Genomic DNA, 24442 nt, shown 5'->3' with positions numbered 1-24442 from the left:
ATGAATTTTTAAAAATGTGAAATATTTATTCGGAGAGTAACTCTCTATAATATGGCTATATATTATGGTTATATATTTTTTTTTTTTTTTTTTCACAAGAATCTCAAGATTTAAAGGTACAACAAAAGAAGAAAAATACTTATATATATATATTATAAACAAAAATTAAATAATATTTTTATTTTTCCCTTTAATACATTTTGTCTGAATCTTATAGAATTGTAAGACCAAAATAAAAATATAATAATCGAAAAGAAATTAAAAAAAACAATAATAAACCCTAAAATTTTTCAGTTAAAACATATTAATGAAAATAAATATCCCTTTCTTTTATTTCAAAAATAAAAAAAAAAAATTTTAGATGTTGATCACAGCAATAGATCTGAAGGATGGAAATACAAAAGTTTAAATGCTTCAAATGGTTTAGTAAATAATTATCTAGACGGGATATTTGACAAAAGATCGCACTACCGTTCTGGAAGATGGAAACAATTTGAAGAAATGGTAATTTTCCAAAAATGTACATATTTTGCATGAACATGCAGGAAAAAATGCTTTTTTTTTTTTTTTTTTTTTTTATCTTTTACATAATTTAATTATATTATTACTTCAGAGTGTTGATGATCGAGAAATGAAGAATATGAATGAACAGTGTATAGAAATATATATATTCAAAGTTAAAGAAATGATTTATCTTAATTTAAAGAGTGGACGAAAAGCATATGAAGAAATATGTAAAATGTGCAGCCATATGTTTGATAGCAAAGAAGAATGCCTAAATAATTCAATAAATTTATCATGGAATGATATAAGTAAATTAAAACATATATTTAGAGTAATACTTTATGTTTGCTCGGAATGGAAATGTGAAAACTGGAAATGTGATGTCCATTAATTTTATTTTTTTATTTTTTTATTTTTTTATTTATTTGTGTGCATTATTTATTATTAACGTTCATATTTTTTTACTCTCTTTTCACAATTTATAGTAATAATGGCCCCCGTATTATACATAAAACGTGAATCATCAGGTTAAAATAAAAAAATAATATTGTGTCTATTTATATACATTAAAATAAGTGAAAACATGGTAGAATAGTTCTACACATGTTTAGAATTTATTTTAAAGAATGTACAAATAATACACACACTTAACACTTTTTTGAATGTATATGCCCCAAATTTGGCGATAATTTATATATATTAAATTTTTTTTTACTGTTTTATTTTTTTATTGCTTTACTTTTTTAGATGAATCCAAAAATCAAGGGATGATAATAAATTTGCCTGTTACAAATATGCTTTCTAAATTATTAACAAATTTAATTAGTTTAATATCTTATAATAAATCTGATATAGATTATATAAATAGTACTATGCAATATTTACTTATTAATGAATTAGTTGATAATTTAGATGCATTACCAGAGGAACTTGGAATGTTTAATGATTTCGTTGGTTCATATACAGATTCTTTACATGATACATTTACCCAAATAGCTGATAATAATGAAAATATGGAAGTACTAGATAATTATACTTATTTTGAAGGATATTTAGATCGACTTAAAATGTTAAATAATAGATTACATTATTTATCGAAACATTTATATTTAGGACAAAAAAAAAATGTTACAAAAAAAAAAAGTTTATTATCTACTTTTCATAAAAAAAATTCACATAAACATATGGAAGATCATATAAAAAAAATATATAATTTTATTTATACTAATAATGCAAGTATTGAAGGAATAAGATCTATATATAATGAAGAAAAAAAAACAATATATTCAAAAGAAGAAGAAGATTTTAGATTATATTATTTAAGAAATGAACTATTAATAAAAAATCATTGTTCTGTATATATAGTTACTGCTATCTCTTGGTTTTTAAATCAAGTCAATCTAAACATGTATGATCATAATAGAGATATCATTGAGATATTTCGAGATAAATTTTCATTAGAAAATATTAACAAGATTATTAAATCAATTTATACTTATACAGAATTTTATGAACAAAATGTAATTAATATATGTACAAAATCTATGGGAAATATAATTGCAATAGTAGATTCAACCATATTAGCATATTCAAATAAAGAGGTTAATCTTTTAAAAAATAATTTAACATTTTCAAATTTAATTAGAACAATGGAAATTTTATTATTACAATATAAGATAAATAGTATTAGTAAAGAAGAAGATCATTTAAAGAATCATATTGGTAATGAAATGGAAATCTCTCATGAGTTAAGACCACATGAACATTTAATATGTTTAATGAAATATGTATCTAAAGAAATGGAATTTTATATTTCTTCATTAAAACCAGAATATTTCAAACAATTTATCGTAGAAAATTATCATAACTTTAAAACAAATGTTAATTATGTACCCCACGAAACACAATTATACTTTTGCACATTGCCTGGTAAATTTTTTGTGCATAGAATTTTTATTAATGATATATTACACTTAATAAATACGAACATTTTGTAAATCACAAAATGATATCCTTAAATCTGATACTGGGTTCGTTGTCGGGCGGCTAATGCGCATGCATAAATGCATTCACAAATGTATGCATAAATCTATTCACAAATGTATGCATAAATCTATTCACAAATGTATGCATACGTGTGTATTATTACTGTCGCTATCTTTTTATTTTTGATCTATATTTTGTTGTTATTTTGAATTTGCTTGCCATATTATTCGATCACTAAAAGAGATTAAATGTTTTTCCTACATATAATTATTATTTCGTCGATTTTATGAATATAAATTTTGTTCCGTTTTGTTTGTCCCGCTTTGTTTATCCGCTTTGTTTATCCGCTTTGTTTATCCCGCTTTGTTTTATTTATTTTAACTTGATTTTTTTTTTTAATTTTATTTTTTTTTTTAGCTTGATTATTTTTTTTTATTTATTATTTTTTTTATCCCATTTGCGGTTTTGGAAAAACTACTACAGAAAAAAATACTATAATAAATAAAAAAATTAAAATAATAAAATAACGCTAAATTGACTATATGTCACCATATCATTTGCTGAATAATTTATTACATTATTATGCATATATATATTTTACATAATCGTGATAATTTATTATTTATATGTAATTATATTGTGTTAATATAATTACACCCATTATTTCCGAATTTTATCTCTATGCTTATAAAATGTTCTTACTTATTAATATAAAGAAACATGAATCATATAACGGTTAAAAGTATAACCTTATTGGTGGTAGGAATAGGTTATGGATTGATACATTATTACTTAAATTTTAAGAAAAAAAAATTAATAAATTTATTAACAGAAGGAAATATTTGTATAGTTGTTGCTCATCCAGATGATGAAATTATGTTTTTCTTACCAACCTTAAAATTGTTATTTAATAATAAAAATAAAACTGAAATTTTTATTTTATCTCTTTCTAATGGTAATTATTATGGTATCGGAAAAGTACGAGAAAAAGAATTTACGAAAGTTTGGTCATATTTAGGAGGGCATCCAAATAATTATAAAATAATTGATGATCCAAATATGCAAGATGGTTGGAACCCATGGAATGAACAATATGTTTCTAAAGTTTTATCAAAATTTTGTTCTAAACGTAATATAAAAAAGGTATGTCTTATGTTAATATATCGATATTTAATTATTATGATATATCCAAATTATTTTTTTTAGTATATCAAATTTATTCTTTATTTATGGCTAGCCAGCTAGCTAATTTATATACACATCGACAATTTTTTTTTTTTTTTTTTTTTTCAGATTTTAACATTTGATGAATATGGTGTTTCAGGCCATCCAAATCATATAAGTGTTTATAAAGGCGCACAGTAATATAGCAAATTATTTTATATTATGTTTATACTAATTTAGAAAAATTAATAATATTTTTTTTTATTACAAATACTACATTTTTCACTTTTAGGATATTGGCCAAATCAAAGAACATACAATTGTTTTCCCTACATTCAACGAATTTAATACAAAAATATTTGGGAGTCTTATCTTTTCCTTTTATTTTTCACAAGAGGTACCATCATATATGTATAGAAATTACATGTCTGTGCATGTCTCTCTCTTTAGATATATATTGTGAAAACACATATTTATTATTTTAATTTTTATTAACAGTCTTTTATCGGTATCATTCAACCCTTTTTCGTTATTGAGGTAAGGAAAAAATATATTAATCTTATTTTTTAGATAGCCAAACAAAACAAAATATAAATTCATTTTTCCATTCTTCTTCAGATTAATGTTCTTATACAGATCACAGTTCGTTTTCCATAGAGTCTTATTCTGCCTTTTTTCCCAGTAAGAAAAATAAAACAAAAAATAAAAAAAAAAATAAAAAAAAATAAAACAAAAAATGACATTATAAAGTGTATTTCTCATTACATTTCCTTTTTTCCCTTCTTTTTTTTCATTGTAGATATGCCTATTATAATACTTATGTCTTGCATGAAGATACTTAACATTTTTCCCTTTTTAAAATATAGCAATATTGATTTTTTTTTAAACTTTAAATACGTTGTAAAATTTGTATAATAAAATAAAAATTATAAGCATGTTAGTATATTAAGTTTTTCACTTTTTTTTTTTTTATTATTATTATTTATTCCTATTTATTTAAAAACTATGCAAAATTGATATTTAATAAAATATCATCACTTTAAATCAAACAAAAACATATAAAAATGTATATATATAAGAAAATATTATAAATTTCCCATATATTATATAATGTATATATATAAGGCGTTAAAAAAAAGGGAGGTTATTATTATCTTTAAAACGAAAAAAAAAAAATGACAATAATAAACATATTTATAAAAAATCATAAAAAAAATATTATAAAAAATGTAAAAAAATAAAAAAGGTATAAAAATCACTTTTAAAACATTACTATATATACATATATACACTATTGTGGCAACTTTAAATATGTGTTAAAAATATGAACGTTCTATTTATTATAAATATGGAATAAATATAAATAATTAATAAGTCTCATTGATAGGCTTTTTATTTGTATATATTATATATGCAATATATATATATATTAATATATATATATTATATATATTTTTCCTTTTTTGTGAGATTCCTTAGTTACATATTTTAATACATTATAGTATATACATATGTAATATATTATTCTTAAAATTAAAAGAAATAAATATAACACGGAAATGATGGCAATTCGGGAAATTTCTTTCTGTTCTTAAAATTTATTTAAATATATTTTTGAGGATTTTATATCTTGTAAGGGAAATGTTTATATTAAATTTTTCTTTTTTTTTCTTTTTTTTGAATAAAACCCTGGTATGAACAAATTTTTAATACATACCCTTTTAAAATAAAAAAAAAAAAAAAAAAAAATATTAAAATATCTTCAGGCTTATTTTGTACTTAAACATTTATATTATAGCCTAACCCTCTCTGTGTGCATAATATATATATCCTCATTTTATAACATTTCTTTGATAATATATTTTTTTTTATTACAATTTATATTATTTATTCAAAAATATAAGAGCTTGAAAAATTCATATATTAGATATGTTGTTATGTATGTCACAGGCTATGTACAATAACCAACTTATTTTATTTATGTGCATATATATTAAAGTTTTACTTTTTTTTTTTTATACTTTTTTTGCGCTTTATTCATTTTATTTCACAGTTCGAATCTCAGACTGTATTTATTGTGTGCACAAATAAGATTATTGCTAGGAATTTATAAAATTAAAAAATTCTGGAAAAAAAAAAAATAAAACTTTAATATTTTTTACCATAAATGTGACAATTTTAGTTTCTTTCAGCATTTATTAAAAAACTTTTAACATCATTCAGATTTAATTGTTTTATTCTATCACTTGATGAATTTGAAGATCTTTTTATATTCATTTGTGTTTCCATATTTATTTTTCCACTTTTGTTTATATTTTCAATATTATCATATTTATTATGTATATTATCCTGTTTACCCATACCGCTATAATTAGAACTGTTACCATCATCATATCCATGATGACTTTTACTGTTACTTTTTTTTTTTCGATATAATATATATTCGTGTACTTTATTTGTTCCGGTATTTTCTGATGTGTTTGTTATTTTTTTTATGTCGTAATCCACAGGGTCATCTACAAAAGAAGGAAAAATAAATCGCATGTAAATGTTATTCAAAATGTTGCTCACGAACACTGCTAGAGAACACCACTAGCGAACACCGCTTATGCTGCATACCTTTGTGCTTAACGTTCTTGTCGATGTTAAATATGTCAACGCTAAAGTCGTTTATATCTGAAAAGTGGAAATTTTTATTTCCTATCCCCGATTTTGGAGCAAATATTCTATTGTTATTATTATTATTACTATTATTGTGATCATTGGCAACATCAAATTTGATGCGCTCTCCACTACCTCCTCGATTAATTCGATAATTACTATGAGAGCCTTGAATATGATATTTATTATTTCTATCAAAACAATTTTTGTAAACATCAATTCTTGAATTTGAACTTGATCTATGATCATAACTATTTATATGATGTTGTTTATTAAAATTTAAATCATTTATAATTTTAGAATTAATTTGATTATTTTTTAATGAATTTTTCATTTTTTTTATATAATTTTGAATAATTGATTTTTCAATATCTGTATTATGATCTTTTTCTCCTGAATTTAATACATTTCCTATATTTGTGGATTCAGAAAATCCATTATTAATTATTTTTTTTTTTGTAATTCTTAAAAATTCTTTAGCTTTATGCAAAAAATCATCATTAAAAGAATCTAATGTAAAATGTTCATTTTGATTATCTTTATTCAACCTATCATGATATATATTTAAATTATTATTATTATTATTAGAACTTATTTTTTTTAATTCATTTAATTTATCATTATTATGTCGATTTAACATTACATCATCTATTGTATAATTATTTTCTTCATCCCATCCTTCATTATTATTTCCTTTAATTTTTTTACTTTTTATAGTATTCTTATTTATAACTTTTTTTCTTTTTCCTTTCATAGATGATAATTCTCGACTTAACAGTTCTTTCATTTCGGGTGTCATATTATCACTAATAATTTCAATAAATTCTTTTCCTTCTTTATTTAATGAATTGATCAATGCATTTTTATATAATAATTGTGCTATATTAGATTTTGAAGATATATTATTATTTCCTCCTCTTTTCTCTCCATCTTTTTCTCCATTACTTTTTCCTCTACTACTACTGTTACCACTACTATTTCCCATTCCTCCATTTCCACCATTGTTATTATTATTATTATTTTTTTTACTTTCTTTTTCTTTTTTTACTGTTTTTTTTTTTGTAGATATAAGCATATCCCATTTCATTTCACGAATACAATCCTCTAAAATGTTATCTGCTTTATCTTGAAAATTACTATACAAACTTTTAAATTTAAAAATTGACATATTTTTATATTCCTCTTCTGTATGTTCATCAGGTATATTTTTTGTGTTAAGCAATTCGATTAATTGTTTTAATTTTTCTCTTTTATCATCATATTCTTTTTTTTCTTCCTCAGTTAATTTATCACAATGTTTTCTAAAATGAGCTAATTTACCAAGTTGAACTGTTCCACATTTTGAACAAACAGCTCTTAAAAATCGTCTTGTTTTGGCTTTTCCACTATTGTCTTGATTATTATTTGGTGATTCACCACATTGTTCATTATCATTTATATTTCCTTCATTTTTATTTTCATTACTATTTTCATGAAAACTTTTTTGGTTATTATTATTAGCTGAGTTTTCATCATTATTAAAATTAGATTGGCCAGTCGTATTCATTTCTTTTTCTTCTTCGTCTTCTTCATTTATAATAGATAATTTTTTATCATTTTTATCATTCTTATCATTCTTATCATTCTCTTCCTTTTCGTCCTCTTCCTCATCCTCTTCATCTTTTATTTGGTTCCCATTCTGACCAATTTCATTCATATTATCATCTTTAAAATTATTTTTTTGAGTTGAACCTTCTTTATCCACCAATGTAGTAGAAGAACCCTGATATTGACCAAAACTTGACCCGTTAGCACCAGATCTTATATTGTCTCCATTTATATTTTTATTTTCTTTATTATTTGCTGACTGACTAAATGAGGAATTTGCATAAAAATATGATTTATCCAATTCTAAAGGATAACAACAATTTCCTGGATATTTATAATTTGCATGACATGGCAATTTACAATTTTCACATAAAACTAAAATTTTATTTGGTAATTTAGTATGTAAAAATGTTGTTGATTTTTTTTTATTTATTGAATCTTTTGGTGTACTACTACTATTATTATTATTATTATTATCTGAATCTTTTGAATTTTGATTTTTTGATAACAATTCTTTAGATGTATTATTTTCATCATCGGGTGTTGTACCACCTTTTTGTTTTAAAAGCTTAGCTTGCTCAATTCTGTTAATTAATTCTTTAATAAATTTTGGAGGAAATAAATTTTCATATGCATTTCTTAATTGGGTTTCATATTTTTTATCCAAAGCATCAATACGTTTTCTATTTTCTATAATAAATTTATCTCTTTCTAATTGTTGTGCTTTTTTTCTTTTTTTTGTTTCAATTTCTTCTTGTTTACTACCATGTAATTGACTTCTTAATTCTTTTTGTAATTGTTTTTCATTTTCTCTTTCTTCTTTTGTCATTTTTCTTCGTTTTTTTTGTTCTTCAACGGCTTTACATTTAGAACATAAAAAACATACCCAATTTTGTGCATTAAAATTAACACCTCTTTGTCTTAAATTATGATAATATTCTTCACCAACATAATATCGTGTATAATCTGGTGGAAAACAACTATAACAAAAACTTGTAGGGCATGTAGCACAATGTATTAATAAATTTCCACATTGAGAAGATTTTCTAAAACATAAACAACATTCATGCCAACTACATGTCCATGTTTTTTTAACAACTTCATCTTTTATTCCTTCACATAATTTATGATATGTTTTAGGGCATCTAAAACAATTTATCATATCACCATAATCAATTTCAATATCATTATTATTTCGATCTTTTACAATTGTTTTATAATTTTTTGTATTATTACATATAAAACATCTACCTTCATGTTTTATTTGTTTAACTTCTTGTTTTCTTCCCCAATATTCTGGGGTATACATATTTTGTGGTTTTTTTCGTTCTCTAACTGATCTCCATAATGTAGAATCACCTCCATTATTATTTGATGAATATTGTGATATTAATCCAGTTCCAGAATTATTACTTCCATTCTGTTCTTTATCTTGTTTAATTGCATCTGTATTTGTAGAATTAGGATCATTATTACCATCTTCATAAAAAGAACCCAATCCATTATTATTTTGACCTTGATCAAGTAATTCTTCTGTTTCTTCTACTAACATTTCATCCATATCAATTCCATTATCATAATAATTATTATTATTATCTTTACCATCATCATCACTAATATAATTTTCCTTTTGTACATAAATATTTTCTTCATCATTTGTATTAAGTTGATTCCCTATCTCTTTTATATTTTTAATTTCTTGCTCAATTGTATTTTTTTCTTCTTTTTCTAAATCAATACCATTAATAATTGGTAATTTTCTTCGACCTCTATCTATAAAAAATTCAAGTGGTAAATCAAGAGTACTTTCAACATCCATATTTTGTATTGCAGCTTTTCCATGTAACATTAATTTACGAATTTCATCTGATGATAATTTTTCTTCAAAAGTATCTAACATGTCTTCATCTTCTTGTGTTTGAACAACTAATTTATCTAATTTTAATTTTTGTTCTCTTCTAAATGCCATTCTTTCCTCAACTGTCCATTCTGTCATTAATTTCCAAACATTTACTTCTCTTTTTTGTCCAATACGATGTGCCCTATCAATAGCTTGAAGATCTATAAAAGGGTTCCAATCTTCATCATACATAATAACATGATTTGCAGCTGTTAAGTTAATACCTAAACCACCTGCTCTAGTACTAATTAAATATATAAAATAGATACTATCAGATAAATTAAATTCTCTAATATCTAATTCTCTTATTAATTTATTCGTTGAACCATCTAATCTCATATATTTCCAACATCTATATTTACAATATTCTTCTAATTCATCTAATACTAATTGAAATTGAGTAAAAATTAAAACTTTATGCATTTTAGCTTCAGTTTTAGATGCATTCTCTCCTTCTTCATTATTAGAATTTGATCTTGTAAAAGGAAGTTTAATAGTTACTTCTTTTTTTACACTAATTGTATTATTATTATTATTATTATTATTATTTTTTTCTATTTCTTCATTTTTTTCATCTTTTATTTCTCCTATTTGCATCATTTTCTCTTCAGTATCACTTTTATTTAAATGTATTGTACTTATAGTATCTCCTTCGTATTCTTTTTTAATGTAATCTGCTTCTACCTTTTCTAAATTTTCATTCTTAGATACTTGTTCTGTTGGGCTTACACTTGCTTTTCCTTCACCATTAGTTGCTTCTTTTCCACTTTTAAAAAATTCTTTTATATTTATAATTTTACAATTTTTTCCTAATGTAACTATGTTTTTACTATTTATCCCTCCACTTTCGTTTCTCAAATTATCTAAACCTCGGGTCTTTTCTTCAGAATCTTTATTTTCGCCCTGCTCAATTTTTTCATCTTTTTCAATTTTTTCCACATTTTCATCTTTTTCAACCTTTTCAACCTTTTCGACTTTTTCCACATTTTCCACATTTTCATCCTTTTCAACCTTTTCAACCTTTTCGTCATTGCTGTCCTCATCGGGAAATACTTGCTTTAAATTTTTTTTATTTTTTTTATTTTTTTCACTATAATTATTACATTCGTCATCGCCAGTCTCTTCATTTTCTTCCTCTTCCTCTTCCTCCTCCTCTTCCGCATCTTCATCCTCATCTTCATCCGTTTTATTTCCATTTTTGGTTTTATTTTCATCATCACTGGGTTCTGCATTTTCTTTATAGTGAAATTCCGAAAAATCTTTAGAAGGGTTTTTTAAAGAATATAAATTATTTTGATTAAATTTGGCATTATTTTTATTTTTAACCATTTCTTTTATTTTATCATATATACATCTTTTTTTTTTATATGGACATTCATTATCGATTGAAACAGTATGCATAAAACTTTTTAATTTATCTTCATCTTTAGATGTTGGTTTTAATTCTAATTTACCTTTATTATATATTTCCATAAATAATGGAGAATTTTCTAAAGCTTCTGTTTTTTTTAACTTACCACTATGTTCTCTTTTTTTTTTTTGTGATTGATTTTGTTCTTGCATTTTATGATAATGATATATAGCAACTTCTTTTTTATGTTTATCAAAATTAGATGCATAATTTTTAACATATTTACAATTTTCATAATGTAATTGACATAATAATTTATCTATAAAAATCAATTTTGAAGAAGATTCTATATGTTCTTCTCCTGATATATTTTTTAATTTTATTGCATCTTTTTTAACTTCTTCTTTTATTTCTTCACTTTCTTCCTCAAAAAATCCAAATAACTTTTCCATCTGTGATGGTCTACTAACTATTCCTTTTGGATGTCCACAAATTATTCTCATTTTTATAACTAATCCTAATAATTTTTTTACACTTACCTTTTCTTCAACCATTGATCTAATATCTAACAATCTTTTATACCAATGTGCTGATAAACTTCCCAATGGCAACCATATATCATGAAATATTTTTCGAGGTAATGTTATAGCTTGTTCTTTTAATCGTCTTAACATTATTTTATCTAATAAACATCGAATTGCTTTTAAATCTTCTTCTTTAATTGAAGATTTTAAATCTATATTACCTATATTAACATTTAATTTATAATTACTACTACTATTTCCACCATTCCCACCATTTCCACTATTTCCACTATTTCCATTATTTTCATTATTGTTATTTGAATTTCCAGATGTAGATGGTGTGTTAATAAAAGCTTGTTCAATGATTTCAGAATTTTTAAAAATATCTGGAAACATAAAATTAATTAATGTAAATAATTCTGCTGAATTATTTTGAAGAGGTGTACCAGTAAGTAGTAATCTCATATTTCCTACAACTCTGTCCATTGAATGTCTTATTGCTCCTCCTTGATTTTTAATTCGATGTGCTTCATCTAAAACGATACATTGCCACTTAGGAATAGTTTCTACAAAAAATTCTTCTTCATTTTTGACAGTTTCATATGTAGTTACATATAAATCATATAACCCTTTTTCTGCTAATCTGTCTTCTTTAGCATGGGTTCTTTCATTTTTAGAACCACAAATTTTTATACATGTTAGATGTGGAGTGAATCTATGAATTTCTCGAAGCCAATTACCAACAGTAGATAATGGAACAACAATTAAATTGGGACCATCTATTTTATTACATTTTAAATAAGATAAAAAACATAAAGTTTGTATAGTTTTTCCTAATCCCATTTCATCTGCTAATATAGCACCACCAGTTAAAAATGATTTTAATAGCCATTCAACCCCATCTTCTTGATGAGGTTTTAATTGTACATTATCTACAAGAGGTCGTCTTTCTATTTTTTTACCATTAGGATGATAAACACTAAGAAAAACAGATTCTATAAATTTGTTTGCATTTTGATTTGCTTCTTCTTCTAATGATGATATATATTCATCAAATTCTTTAGAATCTAAATTAAGAGATTTTTTTCCATTATTTGAGGAATTATTATTAATAGATGTTATTTTGGTTCCTTTTCCAGAATCATTTTTTCCTCCTTTTTTATTTGAATTATTACATTTTGAAGCATAAAAATCATTCTTAAATGTTTTTGTTAAATTTGCAAAAACTTTTGGATTCACAAATGGTTGTAAATCTTTTCTATGTGCTAATAAAAATCTATTTCTATATTTTATAATTCGAGATCGCCAAAAATTTAATTCTTTTTGTCTTTTTTTCATAATTTCTTGAATCTCGTTTTTAGTCCATCTTTTATGTCCCTGATTTAGTAATGGATCTTCATTTTTACAACATGGACATTCCCATTGATCAGAAATGTTATCAAAATCAAGATCTGGTAAACAAGTGGGGTGAAAAGAATTTGGACAAAAATCACATCCTAATAATTTACCAGGTCGTTGACATACATAACAACTTGAAGAATTTACATGATCTCCATTCATATTATCTATTGCAAATCCTTTTCTCATTCTTCTAATATCTAAATTTTTATGTTCTTCTGGCTTACATACTGGACAATACCATTTTTCAGATTCGGGTTCTGTTTGTAATCCTAAACAACTAACATGGTAACTATTAGGACATCCATCACATAATAATAAAATTAAATTTGAAGATTTTTCACGACATATTTTACATCTATCTTCATTTTCAGGAGTATCATCCTCTTCGTTCATACATTGATAACATATATAATTTTTTACATCTTTTAATTGCTCCGAATCTATTAACCCTTCTGCTTGTAAACATTCTCTATGAAACTTTTTTTTACATTGTTTACAACAAATACAATCATCCCCATCTTCAAAATTTTCACGACATAATGTACACCATGTTTTTCTTATTCTCATTTTAACAGCAATATATATATATACATATATATATATACATATATATATATTTGCTGATATCTATTTCATATACTATATAAAGATATTTAAAACATAAATGCTATATACCTTTTTTTTTTTTTGTATACTCTATTTATAGCATTCCTTGTATTATTGTTAATAAATTATTTATCCTTTTCTGTTATTTGACAAAATTCGTTATTAGTTTCGTCTATTCCTCTTTCTATTTTACATAACATGGATCACATAAAAATGTTCTATGAAACATACCCATATATATATATATATATATGAAAGTACAAATATAATGCCAAATTATTAAGTGTATAATAGTAATAATATATAAATAATTTAGCCATATATTAAAATTAATCGAGATCTCAAATTGTTATAAAATAAAATCACACATATGCAATACAACTAAAACTTTACGATTCTGAATACATTGCAAATTTAAGTAAATTAGAAAAGCATACTACATGTACATGTATATATGTATATGCAATAAAAATGTATATACGATCATAAGGATTTATATATACATACAGAAAAAATAAACCATAAAAATGGGTATATATATATATATTTCATATGTACTTGTAAATATATATATACAATAATAGTGAATAAGCATTTAGCATGTATATAATAGCATATACATGTAAATTCCTTTTATAACATTGAAACAAGAAGATGCCTTATATATATATGGGCAAATATGCTAGTTAAAAAATATTGTAAGAATAAAGATAGTAAAAAAAGCAAAAAAAAACACGTTTTAAAACCATGAAAAACAATAATATATAGATTGTACACTTACTAAGTTAAATATAATGTAAAACATTAAACGAACATTTATTGAACTTTTTAAATTTCCCATAAATAAAAAATATATATGTATATATCATTGAAAAAAAAAAAAAAAATAATAATAATAATAAAAAAATAATAATAATAATAGTAATAATAATAATAATAATAAAAATAAAAATAAAAATAAATAAATAAATATATATGTATATAAATTAATGTATTATGTATGCATATAATTGTTATGATAATTTTTTGTTTCAAATATCTTTAAGTACATAATATATATGCATGTATGTATATACATAGTAGTGAATATTTATATCCCCTAAGTATATATATTATATATATGTTAAACATTAAGAGCCATTATAAAATATAAATGCACATACATTATATGTATAATAAAAATATTGTCCTCCATTTATAAACTTGAAAAAAAAAAAGTTATCTACATGCAAATATATCAATTTTTTTTCAACTATATATAGGTAGCACCTTTTGTATGATTCCTTGATATAAAAAAGAATATGTATGACAATTTTTTTATTATAAATAAAAATATATATATATAATATGTGTATTATATATATGTATATAAATATATTATATACATACAAAGATACATAAATATCTACTCCATATATTAAATTAATTAAAGTATACTACTACTACAATCATATTAATTGTTTATCAATTATATACTACCTATACAATGTAATATTTATATATGTACAATATTGTTTAGTATTATTATATGTATGTATATAAATTTATTTGAAATTTCAATGAACATTGGTTATATATATATATATTATAAAATCAAAAGAAAAAAAAATTAAATAAATAAAAAAATTATAAATATTATGAAAGATAAACAATAAAAAAAAAGATCGAAAGCCGAAAGGGTGAAAAAAAAAAAAAAAATGGAATAAAAAGGAGCTCAAAAATTATATGAAAAAATAAAATATTATAAAAGGACACGCTATAATTTAAATGTTATTTTTTATAGAAAAAAACAATAATAAACTAGCCAACTTTTATATTAATATGTTTATGTTTAACTTATCTACCCATAAACACATTTATGTATGTTCATAAAAAAAATTAAAACACATAAAAGAAAACAAGTGATTGTATGGATTATTTATGACTTTTGGCTGGATGTACTCAAATATATGAATAAAAAAAAAAAAAAATAATAAAAAAATCTGAATGTACAGAAAATAAAAATAAAAAGTTAAACCATACTTGGAATATCCATATATGTATCACACCGCATATTTTTCATATGTATAATTTATGCATTCACCATTTATCAAAGAAACAGAAAAAAAAAAATATAATAATAAAATAAAGAAGAGAGTAAGGAAAAAGGAGAAAAAGCAAAATTAACACACGAAAAGGCAAAAATGAAAATATTGCAAATTTTGAAAAAAAAAAAATATATAATGTTATTTCCCATATAATACTAGCTTAAATATATATATTATATAAATATTTTCGAAATACTTTGACACAACACTATTAATGTAATTATGTATAACTATGTATATATATATATGTGCATAGCTTATTTTACTGATTAATATATATAGTGAAAATATTTTTTAATTAAGATTAGACCAACATAAAGGTGTAACTTATGTTGTATGCATATAACTATTGGGGCTAAATATAAATATAGTTAATTTATTTGTTATTTTAATATAAATATTTTTATTTTGTATTTAAGCTTTTTATTTTATTTCTTTTTTTTACACATATACATATATGTAACTATACTGTTCGAATCAAAGGGGCTTAAAAATATTTTTCAAATTTCTTTTTTTTTTTTTTTTTTTTAACAAACCAAGTATTACTAAAAAAAAAAAAAGGAATTACATTAATAGATTATCGTTAAAAATGCAATGTCTGGAAAAAGTATTAAAATATATTTATGTTAAATTCTACTTATATATTTGTATAAAAATGTCTATTAACAATAACAAATACGATCTAAAAATAAATATATAAAAGCCATTTTAAAATAAAATAAAAGAAAAGAACTTTTGTCTTTATGTAAATATTTAATATATTCAAGTAGCGTATATGTATTATGTATGTATGTATGCATGTACGTATGCATGTACGTATGCATGTATATATGTATGTATATATATAGGGGCTATATCTTTTCTTATTCGTCCATCTGCCTATTCATTTATTTAACTGTTCTTCGTGTACCATTTTCCATGTAAATTTACTTCAGTATATTTATTATTTTACCTATTTTTTTTTTTTTTTTATTTAATTTAAAAAAAAAGTTTTGGATAAATAACTGTAACTATAAGTTATTATAGGATTTTTATGTATGATTAACTTCCACGTTTTGTGTGAAAAAAATTATAAGATGTTCATAAATATATAGTATGCTAGTTTGTATATTTTATTGTGTTTTCTTATATATTTTTATTTTTTGATTTTTACTTTAATAATTTTATTTAATATAAAAATTAAAATTTTAAAAATGCACTATAAGCACACAAAAAAAAAAAATTTGAGATTTATAAACTGTATTATTATGCATAAAATATTACAATTGGATTGCTAGTATACTTAAATATATTTCACATTATACATTTTTTTATTATTTCTATTATTTTATTTTTTTTCATCATTCCACGGCTTAAAATGTGCATCTAATATGTATATTTTGTATTATATATACTGTATATTATATATTCATTTTTTTTTATTTCCTCTTTTTGGTGTATTTATTTGTCTTATAAGTGTCTGAAAACGTACACCAAAATTATATGGCGAAAAAAATGGAGTATTGTACGATAATTTTATGAGTAATTTTTAAACATATATAAAAAAATAGATAAAATAATCGTTCCACATTCGTATTTACGTATGTATATATATATTTACACACTTATAGACAAACTAGTTCGTGTATATAAAATAGAGTTCACTCAGCTTTTTAACATAATTTTTCACATGCCCATCAGTATGTATATATATATATCCATTGTAAGCAGACTATTGTTTTAAGCCTTTATCTTTCATCATATTTTAAATAATTATTATTACCATTTAATTAATTTATTGCATTATATATCTATATTAAATAAGCCCCCTTTCCCCTCTTTCATTTTTTTCCTCTTTCAATTTTTTCCTCTTTCACTTTTTTCCGCCTTCCCTTTTTTCCTCTTCCCATCTTCTCACGTGTCTTCCTCCTTTTACACACAAAGGGAAGGTATATGTTACAAGCACATTGCAAAAATATTGCAAAATAAACGATTTATTTATACATAATAAAATGCGACATTATTTGACATGTTTAAAATACGAGAAGAAGCTTACAAATTTTGGTAATAAAGCAAAAGCAAACTATAATATCATTTTATCTACATTGCTTTGGGAACAACATATCTATAGTATTTTTTTTTTTTTTTTTTGAAAAACCAAATCCTATTTTTTGTAATGGTTATATTATACTAGTAATATAAACATCCAATCAAATCAAAATATTGCAAGTGTAGATAAGGAGGTTTACAAAATAAAAGAAACATTTTATGGGTAAAGTATATTTTATAAGATGGAATTATATTTGTTAGCTTGGCATAAAAAAAGTAGAGAAATAAATATGAAACCAATTTTTGTTGAAATGCTTTCCCATTTTTAATTTTAATATATATTTTGTTTGATGTCAAAATTAAGGTTGATAAATTTTGAGGTTACTAAAAAAGTTAATAAATTTATTTGTTTTCCTTTTTTTTTAAAATCATAATTAAAAATGATGTAAGCAAAATGTGTATCACTTAAAAAAATAAGCAAAATGTATCCTTAACAAATTAAGCATACATGTCTTGTAATATGTACATATGTGTATAATTGTAGCTAGCCATAATTCCTAAAAATATATATAAAATTGGATATATATGCTTATTTGGTATAACAAATAAAAAATATTCAATATATAGAATATGCTACATATGTTTGTATATATCATTTGCACACGGTTTAGGGTTTTTAAAATATATACCTTTAAATTCGCGTAACTATAATTACTGTGTTTTGTAATACCAAGCTGCTCGACAACATGGGCACGTTAACTTATTTTGTCTTATCCATTTTTCCATACAATGTAAATGAAAATGATGACCACACTTTCCAAAAGCTGGAGGGCAGCTATTCCCCGGTCTTATACAAATTGTGCAAGTATTTTCTAAGGAGTTATTACAAATTGCACATATATTATCAACTGATGATCCAATCCATTTCCATCTTGCAACTGCATGAATTTTTTTTACGGTTACTTTGGGCATATTATTAATATTATATTTGTTATATATATATATATATATATATATATATATATATATATATATATTTTTACTTTTTACATGAACATATCATAATTTTATACAACTTTTTTTTCTTTTTTTTTTATTAGATAGCTAGATACACATTTATGAAAGGAATATATATTTTTTTAATTAGCTATAATTAAATATGCATTTTAAATATATTGCTTGTTCATAATTTGTTTGCAATGTGCATATAGGTACAAGCTAGCTACTATTCATTCCCATGTATTTAAGATACTTATTATTAATTTATTTTAATTATAAACACATATCATAATATAGCATTAATTAAATAAAAATATATATTGTATGTATATGTTCCTATATTACTCTTTGCTGAAACGCCAAAGTTTCGCATCAAAAAAAATATTGAGAAAAAAATGTTTAAAAAAAAAATCGCTAGCGTTTCGTCATATTTTTTTATTTTTAATTAAAAAAAAAAAAAATATAGAAAAATTCACAACAAAATTTACTATGAATGTAAATATAACTGCGGATTTTTGAAGGTTTTCGAAAAGGGGAAATTAATTGGATATGAAAAAGAAGGCTATAAATATTGAGTATATTTTACAAATTAGCGAAATAAAAATCGCGTAGTAGCATGAGTACTAATATTAGCTATATAAAGTACAAGTTTAAAGATACGCAAAATATAAATACAAAACAAAAAGGGTTACAAAAAATATATACATTTATTTTTTTTGATTGAACAAATACTTATTTCAAATGAGGAGCAAAACTATTTAGATTTTGAAATGATAAATATTTACCTAATATTATTTTACCTTGTTTTAATTTGCGCACAAAATTCATATGCGAAAAAAATAAAAAAATATGAATACATAAATTTATTATCAGATAAAGATTATACAGAAAAACTTAATAATTTAAGAAAAATATATAATACAAAAGACAGCAATGTGGGCTTAAAAAATAAATATATTTATTCTTTTTATGGAGCTTCAGGATATAACAAAAAAAAAATTTTAGAAAATTTATTTAACATTCCTCCTATCACAGATACATCAAATGATACTACTAGTTTGGATACAAATTTCATAAATTTAGGGTTTAAACAAAAGTTCGATTTATGGTTTGGATATGATAAGAATAATAATTTTAATGTTGTACTGAATTTAGATATATTAGAAAATAAAGAAATATTAGATAATGGTAATAAAATAATATATAATTATGAAAGATTAATAAATTTTATCCTTGAAACAACAAATAGCATTATAATACCTCTATCTAGGGATGACATAAAATTAAAAAAATTATTTGAAAAAAACGAGACATCACAAGAGCATGGAGGGGAAGGTAATGACAAAGGAATGAAAAATGACAAATCGAAAGGAATGAAAAATGACAAATCGAAAGGAATGAAAAATGATAAATCGAAAGGAATGAAAAATGATAAATCGAAAGGAATGAAAAATGATAAATCGAAAGGAATACAAAATGATAAATCGGGTAATACTTATGAAAATGGTAAATCGGGTAATACTTATGAAAATGGTAATAATACTGATTTGAAAACAAACTCCGTAATATTTAATTTTCCATCAAAAATCGAACTATTTTTAAAATGCCTAAATGAAAGAAAAAAAAATGTGCATATATATTTTGTTCTTTTAGAAGATTTGAATGATGATAAAAGCAAACAATCACAATATATTTTTTCAAATTTTGTGACGGGAATAAAAAATAAATTTAACAATTTGAATAATATATACTTAATGAAACAAAATAAAATAGATTTAAATATGATACAAAAAAATAATCTACATAAATATAAATTTTTAGTAGATAATGTAGAAAAGGAAATAACCAAAATGGGTAGTTTTAAAAATTTTTCTAAATTTAATCAAAAATGTGTATATAATATATATGCTATAGAAGAAGCATATAATAAAACCTTAAATCATTTTGATTCTATATATTTTAAATATGAACAAAATATAATTAATGGAGGTGTTATAAAAAATTACGGATATTTGTCTAATGAATTATTAAAAGGTGCATTATTTTTTTTCCATATTTTAACACTTAATCAAACAGGAATAAAACTAAAAAATGTGATAATGGAAAAATTGGAAAATATATTTAAAGCACTAATATATAAACAAATGTTAAAACAGTTATTAAATTTACAAGATATATATTTAAATAAAGCAAAAAATATTATATTAAATAATAATTATATAAAAAGTGAAAAAGAATTGATTGAAAATAAAAAAAATAATAAAATAAAATATTTTAAAAATATACTACTAAAAGAACTTAAAGAAGATATCAAAAGTTTAGTATACCCAAATGAAGAAACTGATCAAAATTATGCAACACAAAATTTTGATAAATCGTTAAATGAATTTGTAAAACAATTTGAAGAAAAACTAGAGACTATTATGAATAATTATAACGAATTAAATAAAAGCCCATTAAAAAAAATGTTTGAAAAAAAAAAAAATGAAAAAAAAAATGATGAGAATAATAAAAATAAATTAACGAGGTTGGTGAAATGGCTTAGCCCATCTTTAAATTTTAATCTGACCTTAACATCACTAATTAGAAAAAGTGGATATGGAAATCTTCAAAGTTATTTTATTTATGATTTAGGAATGCTGACATTAGTTTTTGGATTATTAAATGATCGAGACACATTTGATGTTCAGAAAAATCCTGGAAAAGTTCCATTTTTTAAATTTCAGCCAAAAATTAATTTGAAACTAAATTTTAATTAACCATAGAATTTTATTATATAGTGAATTATAGATGTCTATCTACATACATACTATAACTTGATAATTTCAGAAAAAAAATAAGATATGTCTAATTTTTTATTTTTAACTTTTTGTAAATTTGTTGTAACGTTTTAATATCACTTTTTTATAAATGAAAAAAATAATATTATTATGTACATATTGTTGTTATAGATTTTATAAATGGCTCTAACCACATATGTGCGTATCTACGTATATGTGGGCATGTGTGTTTGTGTGCATATTTGCATGTTGATATGTTTTATCACAAAAAATTAATAACAAATATAAAAATAACAGAATATTAAAAATTCAAAAAAAATATATAATTTGATAGCCATTTTTTGTTTTGTGGGATTCATTTATTTGGTTTAACAATTAATCCGTTATTTGGATTTATCTGTAAAATTTTAAATGTTAATAAATCGATTTTAAAAAAAAAAATTATTATATTTTTTCATCATATATATTTTTTGGGGAAAAAAATTATGTCTAAAATATAAAATAAATATTTTGATCTAACTGATCCTCTTAAAGTATCTTCTCTTTTTTGTTTATGTGATGTCTTCTTCAACTTTGGCCAAGATACACAACAATTGAGTTCCTACCAATTGGGATGTAGATATGTGCATATGTATGTATATGCATTTATTTTTTATTTTTTTTATTTTTTATTTTATTTTTATTTTTTTTTTTTTTTTTTTTGATATAGCTTTACAAATTCCTTTTTTTCGTCATCAGTATAATCTTGGAAATATTTAAGGGACTCGCAATGTCCATCATAATCTATGCCCCTGTTTTATTCGATTAATGATTTACAAAAAATGTCCAAATTTTGTTTAAAAAAAATCAAAACGTAAACAATCTCAAATAAATAGCAAAACCATGCCAAATAAATAACAAAACAATCTCAAATAAATAGCAAAACCATGCCAAATAAATAACAAAACAATCTCAAATAAATAGCAAAACCATGCCAAATAAATGGCAAAAATCTTTATCACCAATGGGACATACTTACCAACATTGATCACTAGAATTTTTTACCCAATCTAAATATTATATTGATGTATAATACAAAAAAAAAAAAAAAAAAAAAAAAAATGATATATATATATTTTACCTTAAAAGAACATGATTTGAATAGTAAAAAATTTAGTTTTCAATTTTTATTATCTTTAGTTTTTCTCTATTTTGATATTACCATCTGGACACAAATAAGAATAGTCCCTTTCATAAGAAGGCTCTGAACATACATGAGGTTTGTGTTTTATTATATTTTGTTCTTTAATTATTTCTTTATTTAAATTATCTATAACTTCTTTGTCTATTCTGTTAAAATATTTTTTTATAAAAGAAATTCAATCATGTACTTATATATATAATCGGGAATTAATTTATATGTACATATATTTCTATATTCTTATACACCCATAAAAATAATACCCTAACAAAATTTTTATATATTATGTAATCATGTGAATATTAATCAAAAATAATTTTAATAATAGCCACTATTTCCATTTAAGGAAATCCACAAAAAAAAAAAATAAGAAATCATAAATTATTTATTTTTGCATTTTACTTGTGTATTTGGTTTGCCTTTGATTTAGATTTTTGTGTGAATAAAAAAATAAAATATTTTATTAATACAAGTAAAACATATTAGTGATAAAAATATAAAGATAAAAATATAAAGACGGAAATAATTTATAGTACAATGTCCTTTTGGGTTGGCAAAGATTCAGACTTCCTTTTTATCTCATTGGACATATCTTTAAAAAGTAAGTTTTAATATTTTATGCTTGTTTTTTTATGCACAATGCAGGTAAAAATCATAAATAGTCATAATAAATATGAACAATGTAAAAAAAAAAAAAAAAAAAAAAAAACACATTTTGAACAAACCTTTTATTATCATCATTTGGTTCACTAAAAGGTAAGAATTAAAGAAATTCATGAAATAGAAAGTGAGTATTACATTGTTTTGGGTTTTTCAATTTATATTTTTCATAATTTTTTCATAATTTTTTCATAATTTTTTCATAATTTTTTTACCCGCCTTTCTCTTTTTTGTCCATGGAAACATACAATTAGAAAGCCCAAAAAAAAACAAAAAAAAGTAGAATATTTTATTCATATTAATAAAAAATTTAAACAAAAAAATGTAGAAAAAGTGATGCAAATACAAAGGCAAGACAGAAAAATTTAAGTATGGTTTTCTAAGAAAATCAAACGAAATCGAACTAAATTAGACAGATAGAGTAATATAAAATAACAGAAATAATAAATAAAACTCAAAATGAAACGAATTATACTCATATATGTGTGTATATGAAAATGTTACACATCAAATATTTTTATGAACAAATTATCGTCTCTTTTTGAGAAATATTTCATTGTGTGCACAATTATTATTACTGCCGCTATTATTACTGCCGCTATTATTACTACCGCTATTATTACTACCACTATTATTCATCACTTTATTTTATTTTTTTGAGGGAGGTCGAAATTGAGGCATATTATAGCCATTTATGTGTATGTACAAATCAGCTTAAAAAAAAAAAAAAATAAGTAGCTAGCTAAATAATAAATGGCAATACATAAAAATAAAATAGTTGTAAACTTTCTTTTGATAAAATTATATAGAATAATAAAACGAAATAATGATGATAATAAATACCTAAATTTTTTTGCATTTATATTGTATAATATATTTTAATAGTTCATTAGAATATATTTGCAAACCCTAATAAATAACATAAATTTGAATTGTGCCATTTCACCTATTTATTATAAGTCTTGAATTATTATATAGGTTTACTTCCGATTATATTTCCGATTATATTCTCGATTATATTTCC

At 22.4% G+C, this 24442-nt stretch overlaps 6 protein-coding genes across 6 annotated transcripts; 3 read left to right on the top strand and 3 right to left on the bottom strand.

The window, feature by feature from the left end:
* Window positions 1-640: 640 nt before the first annotated feature.
* Window positions 641-2501, top strand: PY17X_1125100 (conserved Plasmodium protein, unknown function; the record flags this gene model as incomplete). The annotated part of the gene is made up of 3 exons (XM_721922.2): window positions 641-812; window positions 990-1031; window positions 1252-2501. The coding sequence occupies 3 exons, from the start codon at window positions 641-643 to the stop codon at window positions 2499-2501; spliced, it is 1464 nt and encodes a 487-aa protein (XP_727015.2).
* A 709-nt stretch (window positions 2502-3210) lies between these two features.
* On the top strand, window positions 3211-4496 carry PY17X_1125000 (N-acetylglucosaminyl-phosphatidylinositol de-N-acetylase, putative; the record flags this gene model as incomplete). The annotated part of the gene is made up of 6 exons (XM_022956522.1): window positions 3211-3633; window positions 3784-3851; window positions 3947-4051; window positions 4153-4191; window positions 4273-4335; window positions 4454-4496. 6 exons carry the CDS (start codon window positions 3211-3213, stop codon window positions 4494-4496), a joined length of 741 nt encoding a protein of 246 aa, XP_022812414.1.
* A 1336-nt stretch (window positions 4497-5832) lies between these two features.
* Window positions 5833-13645, bottom strand: PY17X_1124900 (helicase; the record flags this gene model as incomplete). Its single annotated transcript, XM_721647.2, has 2 exons — window positions 5833-6170; window positions 6274-13645. The coding sequence occupies 2 exons, from the start codon at window positions 13643-13645 to the stop codon at window positions 5833-5835; spliced, it is 7710 nt and encodes a 2569-aa protein (XP_726740.2).
* Window positions 13646-18510: 4865 nt separating this feature from the next.
* Window positions 18511-18771, bottom strand: PY17X_1124800 (anaphase-promoting complex subunit 11, putative; the record flags this gene model as incomplete). The annotated part of the gene is made up of 1 exon (XM_719650.1): window positions 18511-18771. One exon carries the CDS (start codon window positions 18769-18771, stop codon window positions 18511-18513), a length of 261 nt encoding a protein of 86 aa, XP_724743.1.
* A 797-nt stretch (window positions 18772-19568) lies between these two features.
* PY17X_1124700 (uncharacterized protein) lies at window positions 19569-21557 on the top strand (the record flags this gene model as incomplete). The annotated part of the gene is made up of 1 exon (XM_719651.1): window positions 19569-21557. The coding sequence occupies one exon, from the start codon at window positions 19569-19571 to the stop codon at window positions 21555-21557; it is 1989 nt and encodes a 662-aa protein (XP_724744.1).
* A 376-nt stretch (window positions 21558-21933) lies between these two features.
* Window positions 21934-23715, bottom strand: PY17X_1124600 (CPW-WPC family protein; the record flags this gene model as incomplete). Its single annotated transcript, XM_022956521.1, has 9 exons — window positions 21934-21975; window positions 22099-22179; window positions 22294-22369; window positions 22597-22627; window positions 22780-22907; window positions 23161-23177; window positions 23295-23350; window positions 23484-23507; window positions 23634-23715. The coding sequence occupies 9 exons, from the start codon at window positions 23713-23715 to the stop codon at window positions 21934-21936; spliced, it is 537 nt and encodes a 178-aa protein (XP_022812413.1).
* Between the last annotated feature and the right edge of the window lie 727 nt (window positions 23716-24442).

The sequence above is a fragment of the Plasmodium yoelii genome, assembly GCF_900002385.2.
Source record: "Plasmodium yoelii strain 17X genome assembly, chromosome: 11".
In the NCBI taxonomy this organism is placed as follows: Eukaryota; Apicomplexa; class Aconoidasida; order Haemosporida; family Plasmodiidae; genus Plasmodium; species Plasmodium yoelii.
The sequence above is the reverse complement of the archived record's forward strand: the minus strand, read 5'-3'. Positions and strand labels throughout refer to the sequence as shown.